Source organism: Bemisia tabaci, chromosome 1 (genome assembly GCF_918797505.1).
Source record: "Bemisia tabaci chromosome 1, PGI_BMITA_v3".
Taxonomy (NCBI): Eukaryota; Metazoa; Arthropoda; class Insecta; order Hemiptera; family Aleyrodidae; genus Bemisia; species Bemisia tabaci.
Genome location: NC_092793.1, coordinates 43,920,389 through 43,947,630, shown reverse-complemented (window position 1 = coordinate 43,947,630; position 27,242 = coordinate 43,920,389). Strand labels below are relative to the sequence as shown.

The 27,242-nt window shown below is 40.1% G+C and overlaps 1 protein-coding gene across 8 annotated transcripts in view; it reads left to right on the top strand.

The window, feature by feature from the left end:
- The window catches only part of Alk (Anaplastic lymphoma kinase), a 374,422-nt gene that overhangs the window by 46,468 nt on the left and 300,712 nt on the right, over positions 1-27,242 (top strand). For 7 of the 8 annotated variants that reach the window (XM_072301305.1, XM_072301308.1, XM_072301306.1 and 4 more), the window contains exon 2: positions 4,302-4,605. In XM_072301305.1, coding sequence (XP_072157406.1) covers positions 4,302-4,605 — 304 coding nt within the window. Of the gene's footprint in view, positions 1-178; positions 571-4,301; positions 4,606-27,242 lie in introns of those variants that run through there. The other variant, XM_072301309.1, reaches the window with a different exon arrangement.

Sequence of the window (27,242 nt, the reverse complement as noted above, 5' to 3'; positions counted from 1 at the left end):
CATCCAATCATCATGATATTTGGCCGAGATACTCTCCAGAGTATGTAGTATCGACCAGTGGTGCCATTTTTCATTTTTATTAAAAGTCAATTTTTCGAATTAATGCCGCCTAAATCGGGCTCTGGAACCAATGTGCGGCGGCGCGGTGGCCATTCGTGGTTTTGTTATTGTTATCACAGGTGTTCATTGTCAAGTGTCAATTATTGTCAAAAAACGTGTGAATTGTGATCGTTTTAAAGTTATTAATTCTTTTTCTCTGTAGTTCATATGTTGCTAAATGTGATTTAGTCCTAAATAATCATAGTTCAAGCACTTGAAGCTTCCACCGGATCCCAATCATCTTTGAGGAAACAGCTGATACAGACTACACACCTAGAACCCCTTTACCTATACTGTTGCTATGCCCTGACTAAGCCTTTGTTTTCTCTTACTTACTTTCATCATCATCATGTACCTTTATACCATCATGAATTCTGAGTGGAAATTTTCGGAAGTGCGTGGTTTACCTATTCTTCGGAAAAAGTTGATGGTGTAGCCACATCCAAACATCCGCGTCTCAATCTCAACTAGGTACTAGCCATAAAACCCCATGGTTTATCATTTCATTCCTACTGTACTTTCTACATGTGATTTATAGGAAAGGAATATCTCTTTCTCTCAGGTAACTTATCAAGCATTATAAACGATACCCTCACTTGATTGTGATTCGCCGAGTTGGCAGCTGGTTTCCACAAGCGCAAGTTCTATCGAGTCAATGTTAAGCACTCGACACTGTATTAAACTGATTTGTGACTATGATGATGATATTATTCTTCGTCTTCCAGATACTGAACATGATTTACTATTAGTTTTCAACGTGGCCTCTAAAATCATGAGCATTATTGTCTGCATTGAAAGTGTTTCGTATCGCTCATGAAAATCTGTCTTATTCTAGTAAGCGTTGCGTTGTTGAGCTCGCTGAGTGTATGTTTCTATAAAGCTCTTGTATTGTTTTTGTCACAACTCGCCAATGGTGCCATCTGTTATCATGTATTAACGTGTTATTAAGTGGTGCTGATTCAGAGCTGATCAGAAAATTGACATTAGTCTCAACATGCGATGAGTAAGCTCTAACAGCATCAGGCGCAGAACTGATTGCATAATCAAGGACTTTGTTATCATGATGCTTTTCTTTGGGTTGGTATGTTAGGTGCTTAAACTTCTTTGAAATCAAGATGTGCATGGTTTGATCTCGGCCCTAAGTTATTAAAGTGAACCCAGAATCTGTACTTGCTGAGTCACATTCGCTAATCCCATCTCGTCGCAGCAAAGGGACATGGTTTGAATGCTATTCTCATCAAGCGTCATATTCAAGAAATTACCAAGATCGCCAATTCTTAGCTGCCTTTTCAGAAAGCAATTTACCTTGTCAGTTTGCATAGGTAGCTAATGGCTGTCTCATTCAAAAATCATGGTTCTCCGCTGATTTGATATTCAAAAATTTGCGGAGACCATGGATTGATTGTCCACAGCTGTCAATTTCAACACAACACATCAGCCTCTGAATTCTCTTATCCATATACGCTCTCATCCTTCAAATCTTCTACAATATCGCGTGGAAAGAGTTCAATCTCCTGTGAGTATTTATGACATCATGCTTTTCAACTATCCCTCTTCCAGAGCACAGAGTTTTTCTTTTAAGCTCCTTGTCAACCTTGACTTGAAACATGCATTTTCGTTTGAGTATCTGCTTTGCTATAATAAGTTTGGTGAAGGTGCGCATAAGTTAAAAGTGATCTCTTTCCCTCTCCTCAGAAACATTTGAATTCCTCAATCAAATGATTTTTTTTGACATACAAAATTGATCTATGTTACTTCAGGATCTGTGAATAGACTACTCAAGTAGGTAATACTTATTTTTTCATTTAATTCTACCCTGCCTTAAAAACATTTCTCATTAATTCATTTCTTTTCTAGTTTTTATGGTAATTTTATTTTATTTTTTGAGGGTCAAGGTGCACAATGTCAAAGGATGCGTGTCCATAATTTTTGTTAGTGTCCTTGTGCATGCTTTCAAATAGTTCATCACTGTTTTAGCAATACCAGGTACCCATGCTATCACTGGATTTTGCCTGATACATAAATTCTAATTTTCTCAAGGAGTTCATTTCTTTGGAGGCCTAACCAGTGGAAATTATTTTTAAGTATGTTCCTGTAAGACTCATTTCTCAGTTGTTGGGAATCTGAGATCCATTATTTATCCTTTCTTGGCTTCATTTGACTGAAAAAGTATGGCCACGTTTGATCCGATGTGTTAATTTTTGTGTTTATTTTGTAGAGAGGCACCTAGAGATGAGAGGAAAGGATGGAGGAATAATGAGTTACTCAGAAATTTTTCTCACTAAAAAACCGAAAATTCAGTGTTGGGTAGTTTAACCACGGACCAATCAGAAATTACGTCGTTTTGGAATAGCGTGGCTCTCAAGTCACGTAAAAAAAAAAAAAAAAAAAAAAAAAAAAAAAAAACTAGTTTGTAAATCTTACTTGAACAATAAAAATACAGGATCGGATGACTTAGCTCATTTAAAAAAAAATGCCCCTTAAGCCATTCTAGAACATTAACCGAAAGCCACGTACGTATTTTCTTGTCAGAATGTACATAGGTTTATGAGGCAAAAAGCCTCAGGCCGCTCACATCCTTTTTGACGAAATAAGTGCGTAAATGACAATGAAGGCATAATTATGTCGTCTCCAAAAGCGTGTCACTCAAGTCATTTCAGAAGCAAGTCTGGAGTTCTCTTAAGTCTTTTTTGAAAAAGAAATAAGAACACAGCAGCTCAGTATGACTTGATGAATGATCGACAGCTCGGATAAAAGTGGACATCCATGACCGCTAGTCTCTCTTTAAAGGGAAATATAGCATAAGTTTATGGAAATGTTTCTAGAAAAAGAAGGAGAATCAAGACAATGAGAAAAAATTTCCTTCTACGCTTTTTTTTCTCGCCCACCTGGTGAAAAAATTACAGCCAGAAAAAAGAATCATCACTTTTTTTAAAGTTTCCTCAGATCTCCCTAAAGGGGCGTCAGGACCTCCCTTACGAAAATCTCGAGACTTCCTCCAGCGATAGTCACTTAAGGAAAGTTGGAGGTGAAAGTTGGAGGTGATCCAAACGAGGTCTCAAATCGAGGAAGATGCTAAAATTCGGGCCAATATTTTTATTAAAAATTTGCTTTAAAAATGTCAAGAAATTACATTATATTTCATTAATTAGGTACCTTTCAAGTGCTCATCAATACCTATACCCTATCAGACACTGCAGAAGTTTTCAAATCTCTCTTAGATTGAAAACGAAATAAAAGTAGGTATAAAAATCAGACTATTCTGCTCCTTTTATTTGTTTCTGATCATTTATACGAAAAACTTCATGATATCACACCAAAAACACTTCCGTGTAAAAATGACCCGCCAAGCTAAAAATATAAATATTCGTCGCCTCAAAAGCAATGATATCAAATGAAGTAGACGCCAAGCAAATTTCCTGAATATAAATTGTAAGTTTCTCCTCCCTTCAACATTATTACCGGAAAAACGAAAATTATAGACAAAAAAAAAAATAATTTAAAAAAACCGATACAAATTTATCACCTTTTTTTGTACAATTGTACTACAAAAAAAGGTGATAAATTTGTATCCCTTTTTTAAATTATTTTTTTTTTTGTCTATAATTTTCGTTTTTCCGGTAATAATGTTGAAGGGAGGAGAAACTTACAATTTATATTCAGGAAATTTGCTTGGCGTCTACTTCATTTGATATCATTGCTTTTGAGGCGACGAATATTTATATTTTTAGCTTGGCGGGTCATTTTTACACGGAAGTGTTTTTGGTGTGATAAATAATAATAATAGTAATAATAATAATAATAAACCCCTACCCCACCATCATCGACGAGAACCCCTACCCCACCATCATCGACGAGAACCCCTACCCCACCATCATCGACGAGACCCCTACCCCACCATCATCGACGAGAACCCCTACCCCACCATCATCGACGAGAAGCAACCTCTGGGTGGGCGTCTTAAGACACAGTTCTCACCCCGGTTACTGCAAACCTTATCGTCGGCTGTAAATTGGCCATTCATAGCCAAGTTAACACCGGCCTCAACCCACTCTACTCTCATTACCAATGAGCATTGTTTGCTCACGTGAAGAGATCCCAACTACCCAGCAAAGCTGGAGATAACTTCGCATATAAATAATAATAATAATAATAATAATAATAATAATAATTCCCCTTATTTTCTGTTTTGTCTGTTTTAGGTTTCTTTCTTCTATTCTCGCGAGACAGCGATTACATCAGCGCAAACGACTCCAAGGAGAATCTAAAAAAGGGGGCGACATGGACAGGAGTGAGTGTGGAGGAAGGGATGCGGTCGGAGGTCGGCATTGGGTTAGAAGAGCAACACATATGGAGTCCCAAGTTTGTAGGCACGGTGGACACGTGCACGTTGGAGATGTGGCTTCACATGCGAGCCATGAACACGTCTCACGTTAAAGTCGTCGTTGAAACCTCTGCTCTTAACTCTTGGGTTGCCTTCGAGCGACCGGGAGACTCCAATTCAAGGTCTGTAACCATTTTATTCCTGCAGCGTATCCCCCCTCCCCCCGCCCCCTGTAATAATAGCAATAACCGTGATTTCAGGGAGATTAGTGGTCGGAATTTGGATTTTATTTTTCACGCTCCCTGGATGTGATGTTTCTTTAAGTTTTCTACATGACTTCATCATTGGACGTTGGATTGGAGAATTTGAGATGGAAGAAATTTCATGAAATTTACTATCTAGCGTGGAATACCAAGAAATTTTTTTGAATCTTTTGGAATTCATTTAGAAAGCTGAGACGTGACCTAAAACAGTGATACCTCGATATCAGAATTTTCACCCCCCTTTTCCTCCTCTCCAATCGTTGTTTCAAGACGGGAGTATGAAGGAATGAATGGAACAAGGAGCATTTGAATTAATACTTTTGTATTGATGAAAATGACAGACAAAATACAAAAAAAGGGCTCGAAAAAACGAAGCGAGTGATATGGCAGAGAGAACCGATGCCATCTACAAAGTGAATAGAGCCTAAGATAGTAAGAGCTAATCCAAGAGAAATGGCAATAAGCCAATTAGAGGAGATTCGTGGAGTTTGTGGGATTGCACATCTCACCCCCCCCCCCCCCCCCCCTATCCTAGAAGAGCGGACTGTCAAACAGACTAACAAACCTCTGTAATTAACTAAAGAAAAACATGCCCTAAAAACATAATGACCGGTATTTCCCAAGAAGTCAAGAAAAATCCCCCCCCCCCCCCATTTCAAAGTTGAGGAGTATAGCTCGTTAGAAAAAACCTTGCATGGTACCCCTGGGGAAGTGAGAAAAAGGCGTGTAGTACCGATCCCCCCTGCCCTCCAACAATGAAAAATCCCTACCGACTACCTACCCTCCCTCCCTCCCCAGAACCCAAGGCATTTCCTGCACTCAAAAAAAAAAAACTACGGCCCTGTGACCCGGTTGCTCTGGACACTGGTGATCCCGGTGTTAACGCGCCGCCAGCCAGCTGGTACCGGACGCCGCGGCCGATGTCCCGTGGAGCGCGCGCGGCCTTCGTGGCCGTAAGACCGGCTAGGAGCCGAGCGTAAGTTACGGGTTTCAGGATCGGAACCATAACCGCTTCCACGGCCGTTGGCAGTGAGGTGAGATTCAGTTTTCGGAAAATGGCGTCACCATCAGATTAAAATTGAGACGGCTACGTGTATATTCGCAGAAAATTATAATATTTTACGTCAATGTTATTCAGTGCGTGAATTTAAAGTTGCCGCCACCCTTGAACATTTTCGGGAGCGATCGCAGCCACCACTCAGCGTTGTTTATTGAGGTTAGAATCTAGTAAATTGCTTGTCATTGTTGGTCATTGCTCATTACGTGTGTTCGTTTTTCGTTTAATTTTGGAGGTTTTCGATATATTTTCTTGATTCTGTGCGGTGCACGATTGATTCTGAAGTTCTGTGTGATAACGCTTGTCAAATACTTTCGGAAATGCGACGAGAGTTAAGTGAAAATTGTCAGTTTTACCTACGCACTGAGCTCATATCCTCTCCTCCTGTAAGTTCGTTTGCAATTCACTTATTTTCCCCCTACTAAGGGAAAGAACTTAAATCAAAGAAAAGCAATCAATTACCTGCCACGCATCTTCCCACAGAGTAAATTACCGCCACACTAAAATACTGATAATGTAGACACGAGAATGTCTATTTACCGATTGCAACTTCATTGTGCCACCTTTGCTTGCTCATAAGATCGGATTGATTTTTTATTCCATTTCAATCTAATCTCTGGCTTATACTTAAATGTTTTCAATTGAGAGTAGGTAGTATTTCACTCTCCGACATCCAACACCTCCCTTCTCTGTTGCCAAAATAGCTGTCCGCCAGCGGAAGCTATAAGCCAATCTTGCCTGCGTTGATTATCCGATAAGAGCCAGTGCAAACATTTGTTGCTGTGAATAATCTCTCTAATTCCATATCCCAATTCTAGGGAGCTCAGTGTACTGTAATAGTGGTAACATTTTGTGTGAATCGCGCTTCAGTTTGCTGAAGGGAAGATCTACAATTTTTAACAAGTGTGACAATTTTCGGTGGTATATTTCTTCGCTAATATTTTGTGGAAATTGTATCCGGTAGTTATTGCGGAGAGTTATATCTTGAAGTTTTGTCAACTTTTACTACTGAATTTACACTTTGAAATATTCTCAACCTCATTTTCAAGATTCTGAAGCTCTTCTAGTCTTAAGGAGTAAAAATCTGTAAGTACCCAGAACTACGCCTGTGGTTTTCCTTTGTTAATCATTTAGGTGATTTCCTACTTTGCATTCGTATTTTTTATTGAGGGATGAACCAGGTTTTGTTTTTGACAAATGCTGAATTCTCATTGAGTGAAAGTAATTACATTTATTGAGAACGGGCTGCCAAGTGATAAAAATTATTTTTCAATTTACATTTTTCGCTGCAATGAGTTTTAGCAATTTATCATACCTTGGGCAGTCTGTTCTACATTTAAAATAGGTAGCAAGAATTTTTGATCTATCTACATTTGTTCCTTCCAGTGCTTCCCCAGTGCTTTATTTATTTCTAGGAAGGCTCGCAACATTAAAGTTAGGTTTTTAAAAATTTCTCTTGATATCTCTACACGATGAATAAGCTAACATTCATATGCTGATTTTCTTTCTCAATAAGCATCATCTCTTCTCTAAGATTCATCTCTTTTCTCAAATTGACTTGCTGAACTATCAGCCAATGAGTTCAAATCTCTCTTGATATCTGAAACATGATCAACAAGCTAACGTTCATATGCTCTTTTTCTTTCTTAGACAGTGAATTATCCATAACTTTCCTGAAACTAAATTGTTATGAACTATCAACAAAGAAATATATACCTATTTTAAAAAGAAGGAAAGAAAAAAAATCTTGTTCAGAAATTGACACAAGATAATTCACTCAATGTTTAAAACTTTGCTGGAAAGTTTTTCTTTTCTATGTACTTTAATGGTGAATTTTCAGCTGTAGTTCCGAAAAAATCCACCACGTCGCGGACAGCGTCGGCGCGCAGAGCTCCGGCCGTCCAGCCCGTAAGTAGCGCGGAGAGCGCAAGCTGCCTATGCCGCTCGAGGCCGCGACTTACGGTTTCATGTCCGTAGCAATCCGCATCGTCCCCGCACGTAGCACTCCGGCCGTCAGGCGCGTAGGCGAACGGTAGTGCCATATAGCCCATCAGTCCGTGCTCCAGGTCCGCTGCTCCTGGCCTCCACGGCCGGAGCTTTTTTTGAGTGTGACATTATATACCACGAGTTTTTGACTATTTCTGGTTTAGTTTTGCAGTTTGAGGCTTTTAACGAGTTCTCTGACGATTTTCGGCTACCTACTCTGATGACTATTGCCGGGTGTCTCCAGCTATTTTCGGATGTCTCTATCTATTTCCGGTTGTTTCCAGCTATTTTCGGTTGTTTCCTTTTTGCTTTGTTAGTTATTATTGAAAGTTTTCGCCTGTTTCCAGCTCTGGCTATTTGAGCAATTTTCGGTTTGTGGAGCCGTTTCCGAATATTACCCAAGTAGCATTTTTCAATGCAAAAGTTGCAACAAGTTGAAACAATGTTGGTATTAGTTGCAAAAAAGTTTCAACTTTCGGTCAACTTTTGGTCGATAGATAAGTGCCGATTTTTGGCGATCTGATCGGAAGACAAAGTTGCAACCTGCTGAGATTGCAAAATTGCTGAACCGAAGTTGTTTAAAATCTGAAGATAGGCAACCAGCAATACTTTGAAGTTGAAACATGTTTCAACTTAATTGGAACTAGTTCCAACAATGATAGCTCCTTCGGGGGAGAGAGTAGGCAATCTGCACGTCAATCTATTAGTTGCAAGAATCGAAGGATTTTGTTGCAAGTTGTTGCAACCTCTGCTACTTGGGTTACGGTCTAAATAAGGGCCGATTTTATCTCCCCGTGTCAAGACGGTGTCAGAGCCGTATCAGCGTCTGACACCGGTGTTGGCTCAAACCTCGATTTTATGTCGATTTTCGCTGCGTGTCAAACCCGTGTTTGGGGGTGCGCGTCGGTGTTTGGCTGACACGCCTCCGGAGCTGTGTTCCAGGCCTTGACACCGGTGTTTAGCTGATCCCGGGTGGGTTCACGACAAAGAATTGCATCGCGGCTCTGCTCGGTGCTAGACAAGTCTGATCTGAACGTGTTCCAGCCAAGTTTCAGAGTGAAGATTTAAAGATTTTTGGAATTGTTTTGTAATGAGCTGATAGGAATTTGTACGCTCTTATAAAAAGGTCGTATAAAATTTTCCCCTAAAGTCAAGGGTTTAAAAGAAAAATGAGTAAAAAGGTCACTGATCATACGAATTTTTGTCTCCACCCTTTTTACCTAAAACCCTTATTTTTGGTCTCAAAAATTATTTTTTCGAAAATTTTGTGTAATCAACCGATAGGAAATTTTACGGCCTTCATAAAAGGTTCTATAACATTTTCCTCTAAGATTGAAATGTTTAAAGGAAAATGAGGAAAATGGTCGCTGATCGTGAGAATTTTAGCCGCGGCTTTTTTTAAACCCATCTTTTTTGTCACAAGAATTTTTTGTTTTGTAATTTTTTTGAAATGAACCGATAGAAAATTTTACGGCCTTTGCAAAAGGTCCCATTTTCCTCTAATATTGAAAGGTTTCAAGGAAAATGAGAAACTACGCAAAACTAACATCACGCCCAAGCAAGGCATAAGGAAGTATACGTGATTAACCTCAAACCCACGTAAACCATAGTAAACACGGTTGATAATAATGACACGAACTAACCTCAAACCTCAACAAACCCAGCAGAAACGATGTGAACAAACACGATTTTCCAACGAAACCTCGAATTTACGCAGGAAGGTCTTTAGCGAGAGCGTGTCCTGTGACACAGGCTGAATTCGGGGAGTTAAAATCGGTCTTGGTGTCAGCGGCCGTGTCAAGCTAAAACGGGTGTTACCTGACACCGGAATTAGCGCCGTCCTGACACAGAGAGATAAAATCGGCCCTAAGGGCCGATTTTATCTCTCAGTGTCAGGACGGCGCTAACACCGGTGTCAGGTAACACCCGTTTTAGCTTGACACGGCCGCTGACACCAAGACCGATTTTAACTCCCCGAATTCAGCCTGTTTCACAGGACACGCTCTCGCTAAAGACCTTCCTGCGTAAATTCGAGGTTTCGTTGGAAAATCGTGTCTGTTCACATAGTTTCTGCTGGGTTTGTTGAGGTTTGAGGTTAGTTCGTGTCATTATCAACCGTGTTTATTTACTATTGTTGGGTTTGAGGTTAATCACGTATACTTCCTTATGCCTTGCTTGGGCGTGATGTTAGTTTTGCGTAGTTTCTCATTTTCCTTGAAACCTTTCAATATTAGAGGAAAATGGGACCTTTTGCAAAGGCCGTAAAATTTTCTATCGGTTCATTTCAAAAAAATTACAAAACAAAAAATTCTTGTGACAAAAAAGATGGGTTTAAAAAAAGCCGCGGCTAAAATTCTCACGATCAGCGACCATTTTCCTCATTTTCCTTTAAACATTTCAATCTTAGAGGAAAATGTTATAGGACCTTTTATGAAGGCCGTAAAATTTCCTATCGGTTGATTACACAAAATTTTCGAAAAAATAATTTTTGAGACCAAAAATAAGGGTTTTAGGTAAAAAGGGTGGAGACAAAAATTCGTATGATCAGTGACCTTTTTACTCATTTTTCTTTTAAACCCTTGACTTTAGGGGAACATTTTATACGACCTTTTTATAAGAGCGTACAAATTCCTATCAGCTCATTACAAAACAATTCCAAAAATCTTTAAATCTTCACTCTGAAACTTGGCTGGAACACGTTCAGATCAGACTTGTCTAGCACCGAGCAGAGCCGCGATGCAATTCTTTGTCGTGAACCCACCCGGGATCAGCTAAACACCGGTGTCAAGGCCTGGAACACAGCTCCGGAGGCGTGTCAGCCAAACACCGACGCGCACCCCCAAACACGGGTTTGACACGCAGCGAGAATCGACATAAAATCGAGGTTTGAGCCAACACCGGTGTCAGACGCTGATACGGCTCTGACACCGTCTTGACACGGGGAGATAAAATCGGCCCTAAGGGTGTCCCAAAATGTCCCTTCCCACCCCCTCTAAAATTTTACCTAATTATTATTTTGAAACGAAACTTTGGGGATGTTCATCGATCAATGTTAGCTACTTTTGGGGTCCCCCAAAATTTTCGGGCCCCCCCGTGGGGAGGGGCTGCGGACCCCAACTTTTTTTTTCAAATAGTAACCCCTATCTTGTGATACCTCATTCGAAAGAGCATAAAAAACTAAGAATTTTGGCGCAAACCGCAGATCAATATCTTAATTTTTTGACCGAGTCATGATAGGTCAAAGGTCAAATTTGACCTATTTTCAAAAAATCATAACTTCGGTTCAAATTATCGTAATGAAAAATATAAAACGGGAAAATTTACCAAATTGTAAGCACTTTTAAGTAAAAATCACAGAAATTACTTCAAACTAATTTTAAGGGGGGTTTCGGACCCCCGAATACGTCAATTCAAAGGTCATTCAATTTTCCCGCGAAATAAGCAAATTTCCCCCAGATTTGCCCCCACATTAGTTCAGTAAGGTCAAAATCAGTTCAACATTACGTTGGCAAGTCCCCAAATTTCGGGAAAAGTTAAAAAAAAAAACGAAATTTAAGGTGATAAAATTTGACCGTTTAAATTTTTTTTTTAACTTTTCCCAAAATTTGGGGACTTGCCAACGTAATATTGAACTGATTTTTACCTTACTGAACTAATGTGGGGGCAAATCTGGGGGAAATTGGCTTATTTCGCGGGAAAATTGAATGACCTTTGAATTGACGTATTCGGGGGTCCGAAACCCCCCTTAAAATTAGTTTGAAGTAATTTCTGTGATTTTTACTTAAAAGTACTTACAATTTGGTAAATTTTCCCGTTTTATATTTTTCATTACGATAATTTGAACCGAAGTTATGATTTTTTGAAAATAGGTCAAATTTGACCTTTGACCTATCATGACTCGGTCAAAAATTAAGATATTGATCTGCGGTTTGCGCCAAAATTCTTAGTTTTTTATGCTCTTTCGAATGAGGTATCACAAGATAGGGGTTACTATTTGAAAAAAAAAGTTGGGGTCCGTAGCCCCTCCCCACGGGGGGCCCGAAAATTTTGGGGGACCCCAAAAGTAGCTAACATTGATCGATGAACATCCCCAAAGTTTCGTTTCAAAATATTAATTAGATAAAATTTTAGAGGGGCTGGAAGGGACTTTTGGGACACCCTGTATAATATCATTTGCAAAATCAGAGTCAACTTAACTTCCTAGTGGGAGAACCAAAGACATAAAGACGGAGCGCTAAAAGCAAAAAATGAAGCTTCTTTTCAATCACCTCTACTATTGGCTAGAGGATTGGCGGCGAAATCGGGACAAGTTTGAAATTCAAATGTAGGGCGGGAACTAAATAAAATTGCAGATGCAAAGTAATTTAGGTTGATTTTTGCCCAAATTCACTTACACACTCATATTTTTATAACTTTAGGTTAGTTTTGGTTCGTCGTCGACCGATTAATTTCATTTGGGAGTAACGGTCATCTACGACTGTAACGGCCTGTTTGAACCGGCAGAACCACCATGAGCAGAAGAAAAACTAACTTTATCTGAGATCACTGCCTGTTACTGAGCAAAAGTAGGTGTAGGTATTATAATAGGACGCAGTCCCAACTCTCTTAATATATTCGTTTTAGGCATTTTAAATACGTTTCGAAGAGGAAATGTGGAAAAATCAAGAGGACAAGTTCAAATCAAATTTCCGTTTGCCGCCATGGATTCCCGCGCTCATTTACACACTCACACAAGCACCCACCGTCAAACCAGGCTTCACTTTTTCCCCATGCTTTTAGATACGAGCACTCCGTCTTTATGTCTTTGGGGAGAACAGACTGTCCTTTTCCAAAAATTAAAGAGTAATCAAGGATACCTTTAAGATATCGCAATAAATTTTTCAAGTGTTTCCACTGAGAGAGAGATACATTATTTTGAAATTTAGAAGAGAAATTCACAACTTAACAAGGGTCAGGTTTAGTCCTTAACATACGTCACATTAAACTACCTAGTATAGTGCTCTGTAAGGAACTTTTACATCATTCTGTGCTTCATGAAGAGGAAGTTGCAATTTTGGTTCTATAGGAAGCAGTGGCGTGCGGTGGGTTCAGTGACAGGGCAAGCTCTAGCGTGCGCCACCCGGGGGGGGGGGGGGGTGGTTTAACGTAGCCTCCTTCCCCTCCCCCTCCCCTAGCCTCCCTAGAAAATTCTGAAAATTTTACTCTATTTGCTCTATTTTTCGGATGAAATCTGATGGAACGTCTTGAAAAACTGTGGTTTTATTTCTTTCTCTCTTATTTATGATTTCGTTCACTCAACTTGTTTCGAATGTTTGTAACCCGGTCTCCGGACATTAAATTTAAATTTGAATTTGCGCGGTTTGGTCCCTCCAGTCCCAGGGCACGTTGATTGGTCTCTCTCTACTGGCTGTCGGCCAGTGGGGAGAGGGCAATTGGCATTGCCTGGGGAGTGGGGGGCCCGGCCGCCATTAGTCTTCTTGAGATCTCCATAGGAGACTTCACGTAAGTTTTTTCATCATCCCTTTTGAAAGGATGGGGCTTCGGCCCCATCTAGTGTTTTTATCCTCAATCGTGTGCTTCAGGCTCCTTCCGCTATTTGAACTCTAAAAACCTACTCGTGTTCACTTTATCCACCTGATTTCATTCTCTATCTCGTTTGAGGCTTGCGGGCCCCGGCTTCAGATATGGCGCCCAACGTGGGGCACGAGTTGTAGTGTTTTACTGGCCTTTTTCGCGGAACACCCTGATCGTGCGAAAGGATGCAATCCTTATGTGTTTTATTTATTTGTGTATCACAACCTGATACCAGCACTATCATCAATTCATCAGTGCTTCGCTGAACTTTCCAACCTTGACGCGTGCTTCACAGTGCATTGTTCAATGTTCGCTTTTGCATTATACGTCAATGGCTTTTGCAGACTTGTCTTTGTCAGCCATTTTAATTTTCGGCCGATGCCATCGATGCCGATGCTATGCATCATTCAACTCACAAACCGACGAGGTTATGTTGAGGTTTTGAGCTGTTATCACCAACAACACTCAAATGAAGTTAATTCCTGTCTGATGTCCTGGTTATTCCATCTTTGAGGGGTAAGCGGACGCCCTAGTCGTATTCACGACCGTCCTGCTTGGCTGGAGCGCCCTAGTCGTATTCACGACCGCCCAGTCTGGAGGAGTCACCGTTTGGACGTTGGAGTTTTGCCAAGCTGCATTGTCTGTGGGAGCGGACAAGTGATGTTCGTGCTGGTGTTGGACAACTGATGCAATACACCTCATAGCCTTCTACATCTAATCGTCTTTGATCTTCTTCATTCCAGCGTGTTCGAGTTTGTGACATTTCCTGCGCTTAAGCTTCGTTCCGGGATCATCTGTCGGTGGCTGTGTTAGTATTGCACCATTGTTGCTGTATTTTTAATATTATCTTTTAGGTTTTCCTCTGTGTGTTATTTAGTCCACCCTGTTAAATTTTACAATGAGTGGTCCAGAAGGGTATCAAACTAGAAACAGGGCGGAAAGACGAAATGTCAACCCCCAGTGGAGGGGTCGTAGACGCCATAGGGATCAGTCGTTGGATGTCGCAGCTGTTGGAGGCCATGACATGGAAAATGTTGTTCAACACCCTCTAGAGCCAGTAGTGCATATTCAGCAAGGGCGTGATATGCCTACACCACCTCACCCTGGCCAAGTGCCTATACCTAACTTTGTGTTAATGAACCATGACAATTGGAGAGAGCCAAGAAATGAGTGGAGACAACCCAGAAATGAGAGGAGAGATTTGTGGCATCATGTTGATGTGGGTATTGATTCGGTATCCAGGCATGACCTCAACCAGCGGTGCGTCTCACCGACTCCCTCAAGGTGTTCGTCAAGGAGTGACCGTTCTGGATCTAGGCGTTCAAGTGTCGCATCTAGCGCTACAAGCCAGACTCTTCACCATATTCTAGATAAGTTAGATAATTTGCAGGTTGATGTAAGCAGAAGATTAGATTCTTTAGAAAAACAGGCCGGGAAAACATCTCACAAACCTGTGAAACCTTTTTTGAATAAAGTAAAGCGCTCAAGCAGCCAACAAACTGGGGGGTCTAACAGTGATTCAAGCCAAAATGGTTCTTCGATTAAGATTGTAAAACATGTCAATTCAATTAGATTTAATGATTTGCCACGCTTTAATGGGAACTTAGATAAATGTCATCCTAAAGATTTTGTCCATATAGTAACAGTGTATTTTAACGCTAAAAATGCTGATGACGCTACCAAAGTTATGGAGGTTGGCATGCTGTTAGAAGGTGAAGCAAAAATTTGGTTTCAGTCTACTGATTTTCATCTCTTTGAGGATTTTGTTGACGGGTTCTTGAAGTACTACTGGGGCCGCGGTGACCAGAGTAATATTTCTGGATCCTTGTACGCTAACAAATTTGATCCTGCTGTAGACAAGTATGCCACTTATTTTCTGAAATACGTCAGAGATACGAAACACCTTGATGAACCAATTCCCATTCCTGCTTTGATTTCCGCGGTATTGGCACATTTTCCTCGTGATGTACAAGAACAATTTATCGATGATCATGAGTTGACAACTGAGCACGTTCAGCGGAAGCTGCAACGCATTGATCAAATCCGTAAACAGGGAATTACTAAAGCGTTATCTCCAGCCGACAGTGCTACCAGCAACAGTAGTACTTTCAAGAACAAGTTCGGTCCCAGGCCACTGAATCAGCAAAGGGTCAGTGTTATCCAAACTGATACCAGTGGTACATCTGATTCTAACTTTATGCCTGAGGCTGAGGCTCAATTAGAAACCGATTCTTTAAACTAGACTTGAGTTGCCCGGAACCTGAGGATGTATCAGAGCTGTTACCCCAGGGATCTGTGGAATCTGCGGCAGCTCAACTTAGCAACAGCTCTCATAGTCCAAGAGCCAGCACCGAATTATCTAACCGGAGAGTATAAGAATTTTCACATACATTCTTAGATCGGGACACTCGAGTGTAGCAAGGATCGGGCAGTCTGGCTGGTCATAGCCGCTGGGTTCAAAATTTGAGACCCATCAAATTTCCGAAAAATTGCGTAAAATTTAACCGGAAAGTATTATAGTTGATTTTAGTCTCATATTGTAGGGGTGACTTCCCTGATTAGATATCACCTTGCCAGACCGTCGAACTCCGCTGGGAAAGGGTTGCCAGACCGCCCGAAAGTTCCGAAAAATTGCGCAAATTTTAACCGGAAAGTATTATAGTTGATTTTAGTCTCATTTTGTAGGGGTGACTTCCCTGAGTAGATATTACCTTGCCAGACCGTCGAACTCCGCTGGGAAAGGGTTGCCAGACCGCCCGAAAGTAGCTAAAATCGACCTTTTCTGCCTCATTTGAATGCACAATAGTCCATAGCCAACCTATCCCAAAATAGGGGTTTACCTTCCACATTCTGGAAAAAAATCTCTAGCATATGTATCCTATGTGTTTTTTAGCGCTAAGTTCGAATCTGAACTTTGCTACCTTCGATTTTTGCCGCTAAAGCCGCCATCTTGAAAAGACGTTGCCAAATCTCATTTTTGTCCAAGAATCGGTAATAACTCGTTCCCTGTGCGTCGGAGGACAAATAAAGTTCTGCAAAGCGAAAGTGCGTTAAATTTTGATTTTGAAACATGCATCAAAGTTTTGATACAATGCATGTACCGTCCACCAGAGCGCGCTGAAAACCGCGGAAATTTGAAAAAATTGTCATTTTTGTCGTTTTTTCCTGAACACCATTTTTTCTGGGCGATTTTTCGGCGAAAATGATCGTGGAAAAGTGAAGTCAGCGAAAAATACTACAAGAAAGACTCTCAATTTTTGGACTAATGACTGTTTTTATAGAAGTTAGGAGCGCTTGAAGTCGAAGACACCAACGGCCGAAATCGGCGTCAACGCTGGATCACGGTTCTGTCATATTATAAGGATTGTACTTAATATGGTTTCATGACGTATTATTTTAGCTTTGAGGCATTGAATCTCGCTGTGAACATTACAGTTAGAGGTTTCAATTCACCCAGTATGGCATCCCTTTCTAGATCCCTGCTCTGTCCCTGTTCCCGCAGGTCTCGCAAAATTATGATGGGGCACTTTCCTTTCAGGGTCTAAATGTTTTCGATCCCGGGGGAAAAAGAGTCGAAGTCGCCTAACCATCATTTCAGCATTATTATTAAGAATGTTAAGTTTTAGTCAAATCAAATTTGGAAATATTTCCTTCATGGGAGTAGCATATCCGATCTTTACAAAAAAATTCAACACATGGTCAGCTGCGCACGCTTGAAGTTATCAGAATAATTGAACCTGGCACTCTTCTCAGCATGTTGGAAGCTGAATGAAATGATTAAAATCTCGGCATTTTGGCTTGGGCTCTCCAAGCTTGAGCTTCGGGTTCCAAAGCTGGCAGGGACGCATAAATTTTTATTATTGGAGTTGGTAGGGAGGAGTATGTCCCCGAAACAGGGTTATCATAGACGTCTTTAAAATCAATTTGTACGGCTTCTGAATCGTCGAATGGAGAATTTGCACGCAATTTTTTTATTGCTTCATCTGAAAGTGCCTAATGAGCTGAGTTCGCAATATTTTTCATAATTTTTTTCTGACATGGGAAATTGGAGAAAAATTGATTTAAAAGTGAGAAAATGTGCCGCCTTGTGACGTCATCTGGCGGCATTTCCCATTTAAACGCATGTATTTTAGCAGAATCGGTTATTTTGTCATATCTCCTCTAATAATTGCTCAATTTATGAATCAAGGGTATCTTCGTGTTCAGTTCACTCAGAGGATTCCACTTAAACAGGAAATTCATCAAATTTCAGACCCTTGCAAATTCTCCATTCTGCTACTTCCTCTCTGAGTGAGAAATCCTCCTGCATGGATTTTTCCATACATTTCCGCACAAAACTGCGCACCCTTATGTGTACACGTGTGCACCTTTTGCTCTGTAAGGTTATAAAAACTCCGAAGAAACTTCGCTGAATAATGATGGTATGAAGCCTGGTAAAAACGGCAATCCACAATTTTACTCGTTGCCTTGCTCTACGAAGGAAGCCCAAAAACACTCTTTTAGGACGAACCCGCAAGTTTGGATTAAATATGTCTACGTGCCAACAAAGAAATACTGGTCGCCGATACTTAGTAGGGAAGAAGCCTAAACCGGAGGAGCTGATAAAAATATTTTCCTGCAAATCTCAAATGCTGCTGCCAAACAGATTATGTGACAGTTGACCGCTGGGTATAAGAAAACGGCCTTATTCGGTGCACATATTTGTATTTATGAAACAGAGACATAAGTACACAGGCAGCCCAAAACAGAAATAGCATAAAGAAAACAAAGGACACGGAGGAAATAAGGCTATAATATACATAAAAATGCACGGGACGTTTCGGTGTCTCATGACACCATCATCAACCGCCAAAAAGTACAAAAATAAAAAAAAGAAATTAAAATCAAAAGAAACCAGCATGGCGTTACATGGTGATGGTACTTGTCTCAGTATGTTGACCATCACCATGTGATGCCATGCTGGTTTCTTTTGATTTTATTTTTTTTTCTTTTTGTACTTTTTCGCGATTGGTAATGGTGTCGTGCGACACAAAATCGCCCCGAGTATTTTACTGAATATTATCTTCGTATTTATGTTGCTGTGATTTCTGTGAAAGTGCCTTGAGGGAGGATTCCTCCCAAGAAAAAGAGGTAAAAAGCATCGACGCCTGAAATATTCGAAAACCTGACGATAACCCTGTTCCGGACTTCGCGAACAGGGTCACAGGGACCTGAAAATTAAATCTGGCAGGAACTTCAATGTTCAGGCTCCTCGCTCCTGTGACCCTGTTCGCAAAGTTTGGAACCTCAGATATTAAAATTGGTTCGACTAACAATTCACATTCCTAATAATGATGCTGAAATGATGGTTAGGCGACTTCAACTCTTTTTCCCCCGGGATCGAAAACATTTAGACCCTGAAAGGAAAGTGCCCCATCATAATTTTGCGAGACCTGCGGGAATAGGGACAGAGCAGGGATCTAGAAAGGGATGCCATACTGGGTGAATTGAAACCTCTAACTGTAATGTTCACAGCGAGATTCAATGCCTCAAAGCTAAAATAATACGTCATGAAACCATATTAAGTACAATCCTTATAATATGACAGAACCGTGATCCAGCGTTGACGCCGATTTCGGCCGTTGGTGTCTTCGACTTCAAGCGCTCCTAACTTCTATAAAAACAGTCATTAGTCCAAAAATTGAGAGTCTTTCTTGTAGCATTTTTCGCTGACTTCACTTTTCCACGATCATTTTCGCCGAAAAATCGCCCAGAAAAAATGGTGTTCAGGAAAAACGACAAAAATGACAATTTTTTCAAATTTCCGCGGTTTTCAGCGCGCTCTGGTGGACGGTACATGCATTGTATCAAAACTTTGATGCATGTTTCAAAATCAAAATTTAACGTACTTTCGCTTTGCAGAACTTTATTTGTCCTCCGACGCACAGGGAACGAGTTATTACCGATTCTTGGACAAAAATGAGATTTGGCAACGTCTTTTCAAGATGGCGGCTTTAGCGGCAAAAATCGAAGGTAGCAAAGTTCAGATTCGAACTTAGCGCTAAAAAACACATAGGATACATATGCTAGAGATTTTTTTCCAGAATGTGGAAGGTAAACCCCTATTTTGGGATAGGTTGGCTATGGACTATTGTGCATTCAAATGAGGCAGAAAAGGTCGATTTTAGCTACTTTCGGGCGGTCTGGCAACCCTTTCCCAGCGGAGTTCGACGGTCTGGCAAGGTAATATCTACTCAGGGAAGTCACCCCTACAAAATGAGACTAAAATCAACTATAATACTTTCCGGTTAAAATTTGCGCAATTTTTCGGAACTTTCGGGCGGTCTGGCAACCCTTTCCCAGCGGAGTTCGACGGTCTGGCAAGGTGATATCTAATCAGGGAAGTCACCCCTACAATATGAGACTAAAATCAACTATAATACTTTCCGGTTAAATTTTACGCAATTTTTCGGAAATTTGATGGGTCTCAAATTTTGAACCCAGCGGCTATGACCAGCCAGACTGCCCGATCCTTGCTACACTCGAGTGTCCCGATCTAAGAATGTATGTGAAAATTCTTATACTCTCCGGTTAGATAATTCAGTGCTGGCTCTCGGTCTATCAGCCAAACCACCACTGGTTATCGCCGTTCAATTTATCAGGAGTTTCTAGCTATTGTTTCTTTAAAGTCAATATAACGTCAACCTCACAAAATAACATAAAGTCAACCTCACAAAATAATATAAAGTCAACCTCACAAAATAATATAACGTCAACCTCACAGAATAACATAACTCAATGCTGGCTTGTAATAATCCCTAAGTCAATGACAAAAGATGTCCATAATATCACAACACCAACTTACTCAATTTAATTAAAACTCCTAATTGAATGTATACTTATTGACTTTGTTCAACTTTTTCAATATTGCTTAAAAATTGAGCTGACCATTTATGATAGTTCCTTGATCTTATGCCACAGTCTTGATGCCCTACAATATTTCAATGTATCCGTTAATTCTCTAGAAATTGATAAGAAGCTTGTTAGAGCAGTATCAAACGTGATTCGAGATATCTCGCAGAAAATTCCGGTAGTGTTTTGTGACTTCTTTCATTACCAAAAAGGTGATACTTTCAATACTTGTCTCAGGGAAATAAGTACTTTACTCCACAATCACTTTAATACGAAAAATTCAAATATCTCTTTTGTTAACACGAACGATAATTCTCTAATTAGGAAGGCCTTCGTCACAGCCAGGTCGCCTTTTTCAATTGTTGAATCCATCCTTATCTTGTATGGACTCCCTGATTTCAAATAATATCAATCTGCATGTGAACGCTATTAACCTTAATCCTGAAATCCCGTATAATACCATGTACCTCACGGACGATGATTTTCTCCTTGAGGAGGATGAAACACAACCTGAGAACACAAGACATAAATCTCCTTTTGTTTCTGTCACAATAGCTGGCCACTCCTTTGAAGCAATGGTTGATTCTGGGAGTGAAGTCACATTGATGAGTCAGGATTATTATGAACATGTGTGTGACAGCACTAAGCGTAAGTTTCCCACATTGCCAACAACGGGTCTATTCCTACGCGGCGTCACAGGAGTCAAATCTAAAGCTGTAAATTCCCAAATTTATGTTGTCCTAAAATTTGAGAATGTAGAATTTCCTAAGGCTGTGCTTATTGTACCAAACATCAATGTAAGCTTCATTATCGGAATAGATTTCCTAATCCACTATAATGCAATCATCGACTGCAATCATCAATGTTTATCCTTGCTCAAGGGCCGCCTGAAGGTCCCTTGGTTAAGCTGCAAGTCGACACACCCACAGGTATCATCCCTAAGTGCCTCGGATGAAAAACCTATATTGTACCTATTTGCTGATAGTCATGGCCGAGACATGCACAAACGACTTTCGGAGAGACTGCCAGAAGTTGAGGTTAAAGTTTCATTTTGCACCGGACGCTACATTCCAGTCGGTTGTCAAAATCTTGTCTGATATAGCCCCTGGTCTTAGACCATCTGACTTTGTATTTGTAATCGCAGGCACTAACAATATAAATGTAGATAAAACAAAGAATGTACTTAAGTTGGAGTTTGATTTTTCCGTTTTCGAAAGAATTAAGTCTAAAATATTCCTTTTTGAGCTGTTCCGTAGATTTGATAACCCGGAACTGAACGAGCTAGTTCCAGCTCTTAATCTTTATTTTACAAAATCTTTGAAGAAAACACCTTGTAATCTGATATCCACCAAAGATCATCTTGATAGGAAACATTTTACCGCTCAGGGTTTACACTTGAACGATACGGGAAAATATAAGCTTAGTGAGATAATTGCCCGAAATGTCTCAGCATGTCTCGGACCTATAAGTGTAAAATCCAATTGTACTTTTAGTTTATTTTGCTCTGAAGTAGACCTGTCAGAGAAGCATTCATGCCGCGAATTTGATTTTGATAAAGATGATTTTATGTGCTACTCAGCCTCAGCATATGCTGAAAGGCTAACCGATGAACAAATTGCTGAGAAACTTCAGTCATGTGGCGCCTCAGAGTTTGAGAAGCAACAAATGGCCATAATGCTCGCTGAAATGCGTGATGCTTTTTCTACAGTCCCTGGTAAAATTAAAGGTTACATGGCTAAATTTAGAAAAAAGGACAATGAAATTTTCACAAATCGATCCTATCCTGTTCGAGAAGCTAAACGAGCTAAAGTTAGAGAAGAACTGCAGAGAATGTTAGATGTGGGCATAATTGAAGAGAGTTTCAGTCCTTATAGCAATCCCATAGTACCAGTAGAGAAAAAGGATGGAAGTGTTCGCATATGTCTTGATGCCAGAGCTCTTAATAGCAAGCTCATATCTGATGCAGAAGCTCCAGAGTCTGTTGATTCTTTATTATTCCGATTTCCAAAACCAATGTATATAAGTACGCTAGATTTAGTTTCTTCTTTCTGGCAAGTAGAACTACACCCTGATTCAAGAGACATGACTAGTTTTGTTTTTGAAGGCCACAATTACCGTTTCACACGTGTGCCCTTCGGTACATGTGTCAGCATGCAATTTTTATTAAAGGCCACAAATAGGACTTTTGGACCTGAGTTTGACGACTTTCTCAGCAAATATGTGGATGATTTCCGAGTAATCTCAGAAAGTTTTGCACAACACCTAAAACACATGCGAAGAGTGTTGCAACAATGTATTGAAAACGATATTACTGTTAGTTTTAAGAAGTCCCAATTTCTCCTTGATTCTGTCGATTTTGTAGGATTTATTTTGTCTAAAGAAGGAATCTCCATGGATCCAAACAAGGCTAGATGTATCAGAGAATTTCCAGTACCAAATTGTAAGAAAGCCCTACAAAGTTTCATTGGCTTTGTAAACTTTTACTCCAAATTCCACAAAAATCATTCTCACCTCCTTCTACCATTACTTCACTTGTTAAAGAAGGACCAGGTGTGGAAATGGGAAGAAACAGAACAAACTGCTTTTGATAAAATTAAGGAAAATTTCATTGAAAATGTAATGCTTTCATATATCAACTATGAGGAAGAATTTTATATCTCCACTGATGCCAGCTATGGAGCTATTGCTGGAGAGCTTTTTCAAATTGACTCAGACGGTCACCGTCGTCCTATATATTTTTACAGCCGTATTTTACGCCCACCCAAACGCAATTACTTTGTGACTGAGATCGAGTTACTTGCGATTGTGGCGAGTTGTCAGAAATTTTCCCCATTTATTTTGGGTTTCCCTACCTCAATTTTGACAGATCATCAAGCTCGTACCTTTCTTAAGATTTCCATCCTCTCATCAGGAAGATTAATCCGATGGGCGCTGTATTTACAACAATTCTACCTCAAAATCAAATATGTAAAGGGTAGTGAAAATGTCGCTGCAGACACACTCTCTAGATATCCACCAGAACTGTATTCAATGCCTTCAACTGATAGGGAAATTTGTGTAAATTTTTCAAAAAATTATATGCCAAAGGATTTTGAAAATATGATGTCTGAATTACCTCAACAACAAAAGGACGACAGTCGACTTGGGAGAATATACGACAAAGTAAAAAACAAACTTCCGTTTAAAGGAGAGGAATTTTATCTTATTCACCATAATAATTTATTCACCAAATTTATCAAACAACAAGAATGGAAACTTTGCATCCCTAAAATTTTAGAAACAAAAGTCATAGAAGCTGCGCATTTTTCTATAGGGCATTTTGGTGCCACCAAAACATATCATTACTTAAAAAATTTTGTAACCTTCCCACAATTAGAACTCAAAGTTCGCAAATTCATACAATCATGTGTAGATTGTCAACAATGTAAAAAACCGAACCAAACTTGTCATGCTCCTTTGAAAGCTGTCATGGCAACCAAGCCTCTTGAACTTGTAGCCACTGATCTTTATGGAAACCTACCCAGGTCGAAAGGAAATTTTACTTTTGTGCTTGTTTTAGTAGACATATATACCAAGTATGTTAAGCTATACCCTCTGAGGAGAGGGACTGGAGTGTTGGTTACCCGAAAAATCTTGAACAATTATGTAAATGAAGTAGGACAGATAGAAACTATCATGAGTGACCATGGTCCATGTTACACATCTAACTATTATCACCAGAACTTAGAACGTGCAGGAATACGAGTGACACACAGCTCTGTATACCATCCTGGTTCAAATCCCTCCGAGAGATATATGCGCATCCTTGGTGCTTTGTGCCGCCTGTATTGTAGTGAAAACCATCGTACCTGGGCGCAACACCTCCCATTTTTTGAAAATTGCATCAATCATACGGTTAATGAATCCACAGGGGTGACGCCCATCGAAGTAATGAAGGGTGAAATTCCGTTCAACTTCCTTGCTAATCTTATCTCTTTCCCAACCTCTGACTTGTCTTTCAATAAATCACTTAAACTGGCAATTTGTGATAAAACCTTAGCCAGAAAAGCAGAACAAAGGAAACGAAAACATGACAGTAGTCATCGCTTACACGTTTTTAAGATAGGAGACAAAGTTTTAATCAAGACCCATTATTTGTCTAATGCCCTTAAAGGCCAAATTCACAAATTCTTCAGATTATACGAAGGCCCGTTTGAAATTAGCAAAGAAATAGGCAAAAATGCCTTCCGCGTTGTCGACGCGAAAACTAAAGAAATTAAGGGTGTTTACAACACAGCCAATCTGCGCCCATTTATTGAACATCTCCAATGAAAAATGTCATACCTTCGTTTCTTGGATTTCCATGTTGATAATGCACCCGGCTTTCCTCCGGGGAATCGGGGGTCAACCCCTTCTTTCCCGTCAGAACTTATGTATTTTTCTGCTGTCTTATTAGTATTTTAAATGTTTCTTGTTTAAAACATTTTCTTCATATGTGTATTTCTTTTTGAAGGATTGTATTTCTTTTGCACGATGTGGCAAGCCAGCAAGTCTAATCAGCCCTAAACATGTAATCATTCTTATTTTGTATCTTTCTTCCCTCCACCAAGGCCGTTCCAAATTTAATTTTTCCAATAATAATTCTGTCTAGGTAGATTCACCTTTTGGGCACTACTGAATTAACCAACTAGAATTTCCGTATTTTGTTCAACTCTCACCTGAATTCAAACATTAACTGCTGGTTGGTAAGAGGCAACCAAATTTTGTTGAACACCCTAGTGTGCAGTATACTGGATGGTATTACGGCACTAGAGGTATCCCTTTTTGTTTATTTTTTTTTTAATCCCGGCGTTCCAGGGCCGATGAAGTTACCCTGGCGCCCCTTGAAAATGCTCCCCCCCCCCCCCCCAACTCTGTGCAGGACTGATGGGAGGACCGGAAACTGTCAGAGTATTCCTTCAGTAATAGCCAGCTGCAGGAAGACCCTACGAGATGCGAGCAGACTGGGTCACTCGTAGCTTTATTTATCCTTTGTTTAACAAATCCCTCCCTTTATTGTCGAGCTTTATTTTTGTAATTTTTATTCTTGAAGACGTCCCTCCCTTTGGTTATGGCTCCGAAAGGCTGATCATGGTGCCAAACCTATGGCTAAAATATTTTTGTCTGTCCAAATTTTTTTTTAAATACAACCTCGCAGGTCCAGTAGTAATACTGTATGATTCAGTCCAGTTGTGTCCAAGTTGTATACAATATGGGTTGGCTACAATTTTAGTGGCAACTTGATTAAATTGTAAAACTTTCATTTGGGTTTCGCGAGCCAAAGTGAAGTTGGTCTCTGCACCTGCGAACATTGAGGGCTGCTCACAGTATAGGTTCCCTGTCCCCCTGGATTCTCAGCCCTTAGAAAATCTTGTTTGTAATTCAGCTAGTGAATAATTGTTACGGAGTACTTAAAAGCGGCTTGCTACACACATGATAGTGTTTACCAGTTTTTTGTATTTTGTAACTTAATAGTGTTTACCAGTTTTTTTTTGTATTTTGTAACTTAATATGCTTACCACTTTCTTGTCTTTTGTGACTTAAAAGTGCCTACCAATTTTTGTATTTTGTACTTATATTTTATAACTGATGTTATCCTGTTTCTCGGCTCCAAATATTTTTGATATTAATTTTTCTTGTAACTAATATTTTAAAAATAAATGGTAGGGGATTTGAAGCACGATTTAAATTAACGTAAATTAACCTTTTTCGCCTTAATTAGTATATTTCCTCCTGGGGGAACCAGCCCTCCAGTCCATCTAAATGTCTGTAGATACCCTTGAGAGCTGGGGGGTATCTGTAACCCGGTCTCCGGACATTAAATTTAAATTTGAATATGCGCGGTTTGGTCCCTCCAGTCCCAGGGCACGTTGATTGGTCTCTCTCTACTGGCTGTCGGCCAGTGGGGAGAGGGCAATTGGCATTGCCTGGGGAGTGGGGGGCCCGGCCGCCATTAGTCTTTTTGCGATCTCCTTAGGAGACTTCACGTAAGTTTTTTCATCATCCCTTTTGAAAGGGTGGGGCTTCGGCCCCACCTAGTGTTTTTATCCTCAATCATGTGCTTCAGGCTCCTTCCGCTATTTGAACTCTAAAAACCTACTCGTGTTCACTTTATCCACCTGATTTCATTCTCTATCTCGTTTGAGGCTTGCGGGCCCCGGCTTCATGTTATTGAGCATTGGAGGACGGCTTTATACTCTTAACTTCTAATTTTGCCCCTTATTTGAGGTATTACAGTCTTCATTCTACAGCATTTAGAATTTTTTGAGTTACTTAAATTTCCAAAAAAAAAAAAAAAACTGTCTGCAATTAAAACATGATTGAGGATTGTAGGGAAAAGGGGGGAATGGGAAGGAAATAAGGACAAATATATCGGGATCAGATAAGCGTGTATCAACGTGAGAGAGGATCAGAAAGACAAGTAGTGGTGCGTAACCATAGATACATACAAGAGATATACACATGATACAGTCAAAATCGTACAAGAATTGTCTAATTCATCACCAATTAGATCCAAGTGAGCGAAATTTTATAGAATTTAAAGGCATTTGCTCCGGAGGAGCAATTACAACCGCGACGGAAAGAGGGAACAAGATAGCGCTTTGGAGGTAGAAGCAGCGCGAAAATCATGTTTTGACTTGTCTGCCGACAAAATCTCGTCAAAACGTTCAAGAATAGCTGGGCCTGGACATGAGTCAGGAGACCAGGCGGCAGCAATAGATCTCAATCCGTCATTCTTTTCGGCCTAGTGGAGCTCCAAAAAAATTGATGAAATTTCTCTCATCGGGTTCGATTTCAACTTTCTCAGTAAATTTACGCTCTGCTAAAAAAGTTTATTACAATGAACTAAATTTCGTAGTGATATGTTGACAAGTAACGGAAATATCGTTCAGCAAGTTATAAATGCAGCAGTTGTGGTATCGATCTTAGTGTACCGTAGAATCATGTATTTTCATTAGTTTGACCACCATTCTGCTCAAAATTTCACCGCGAATCGAAAAATGTACACTGTAAAAACAATTTCCGAATG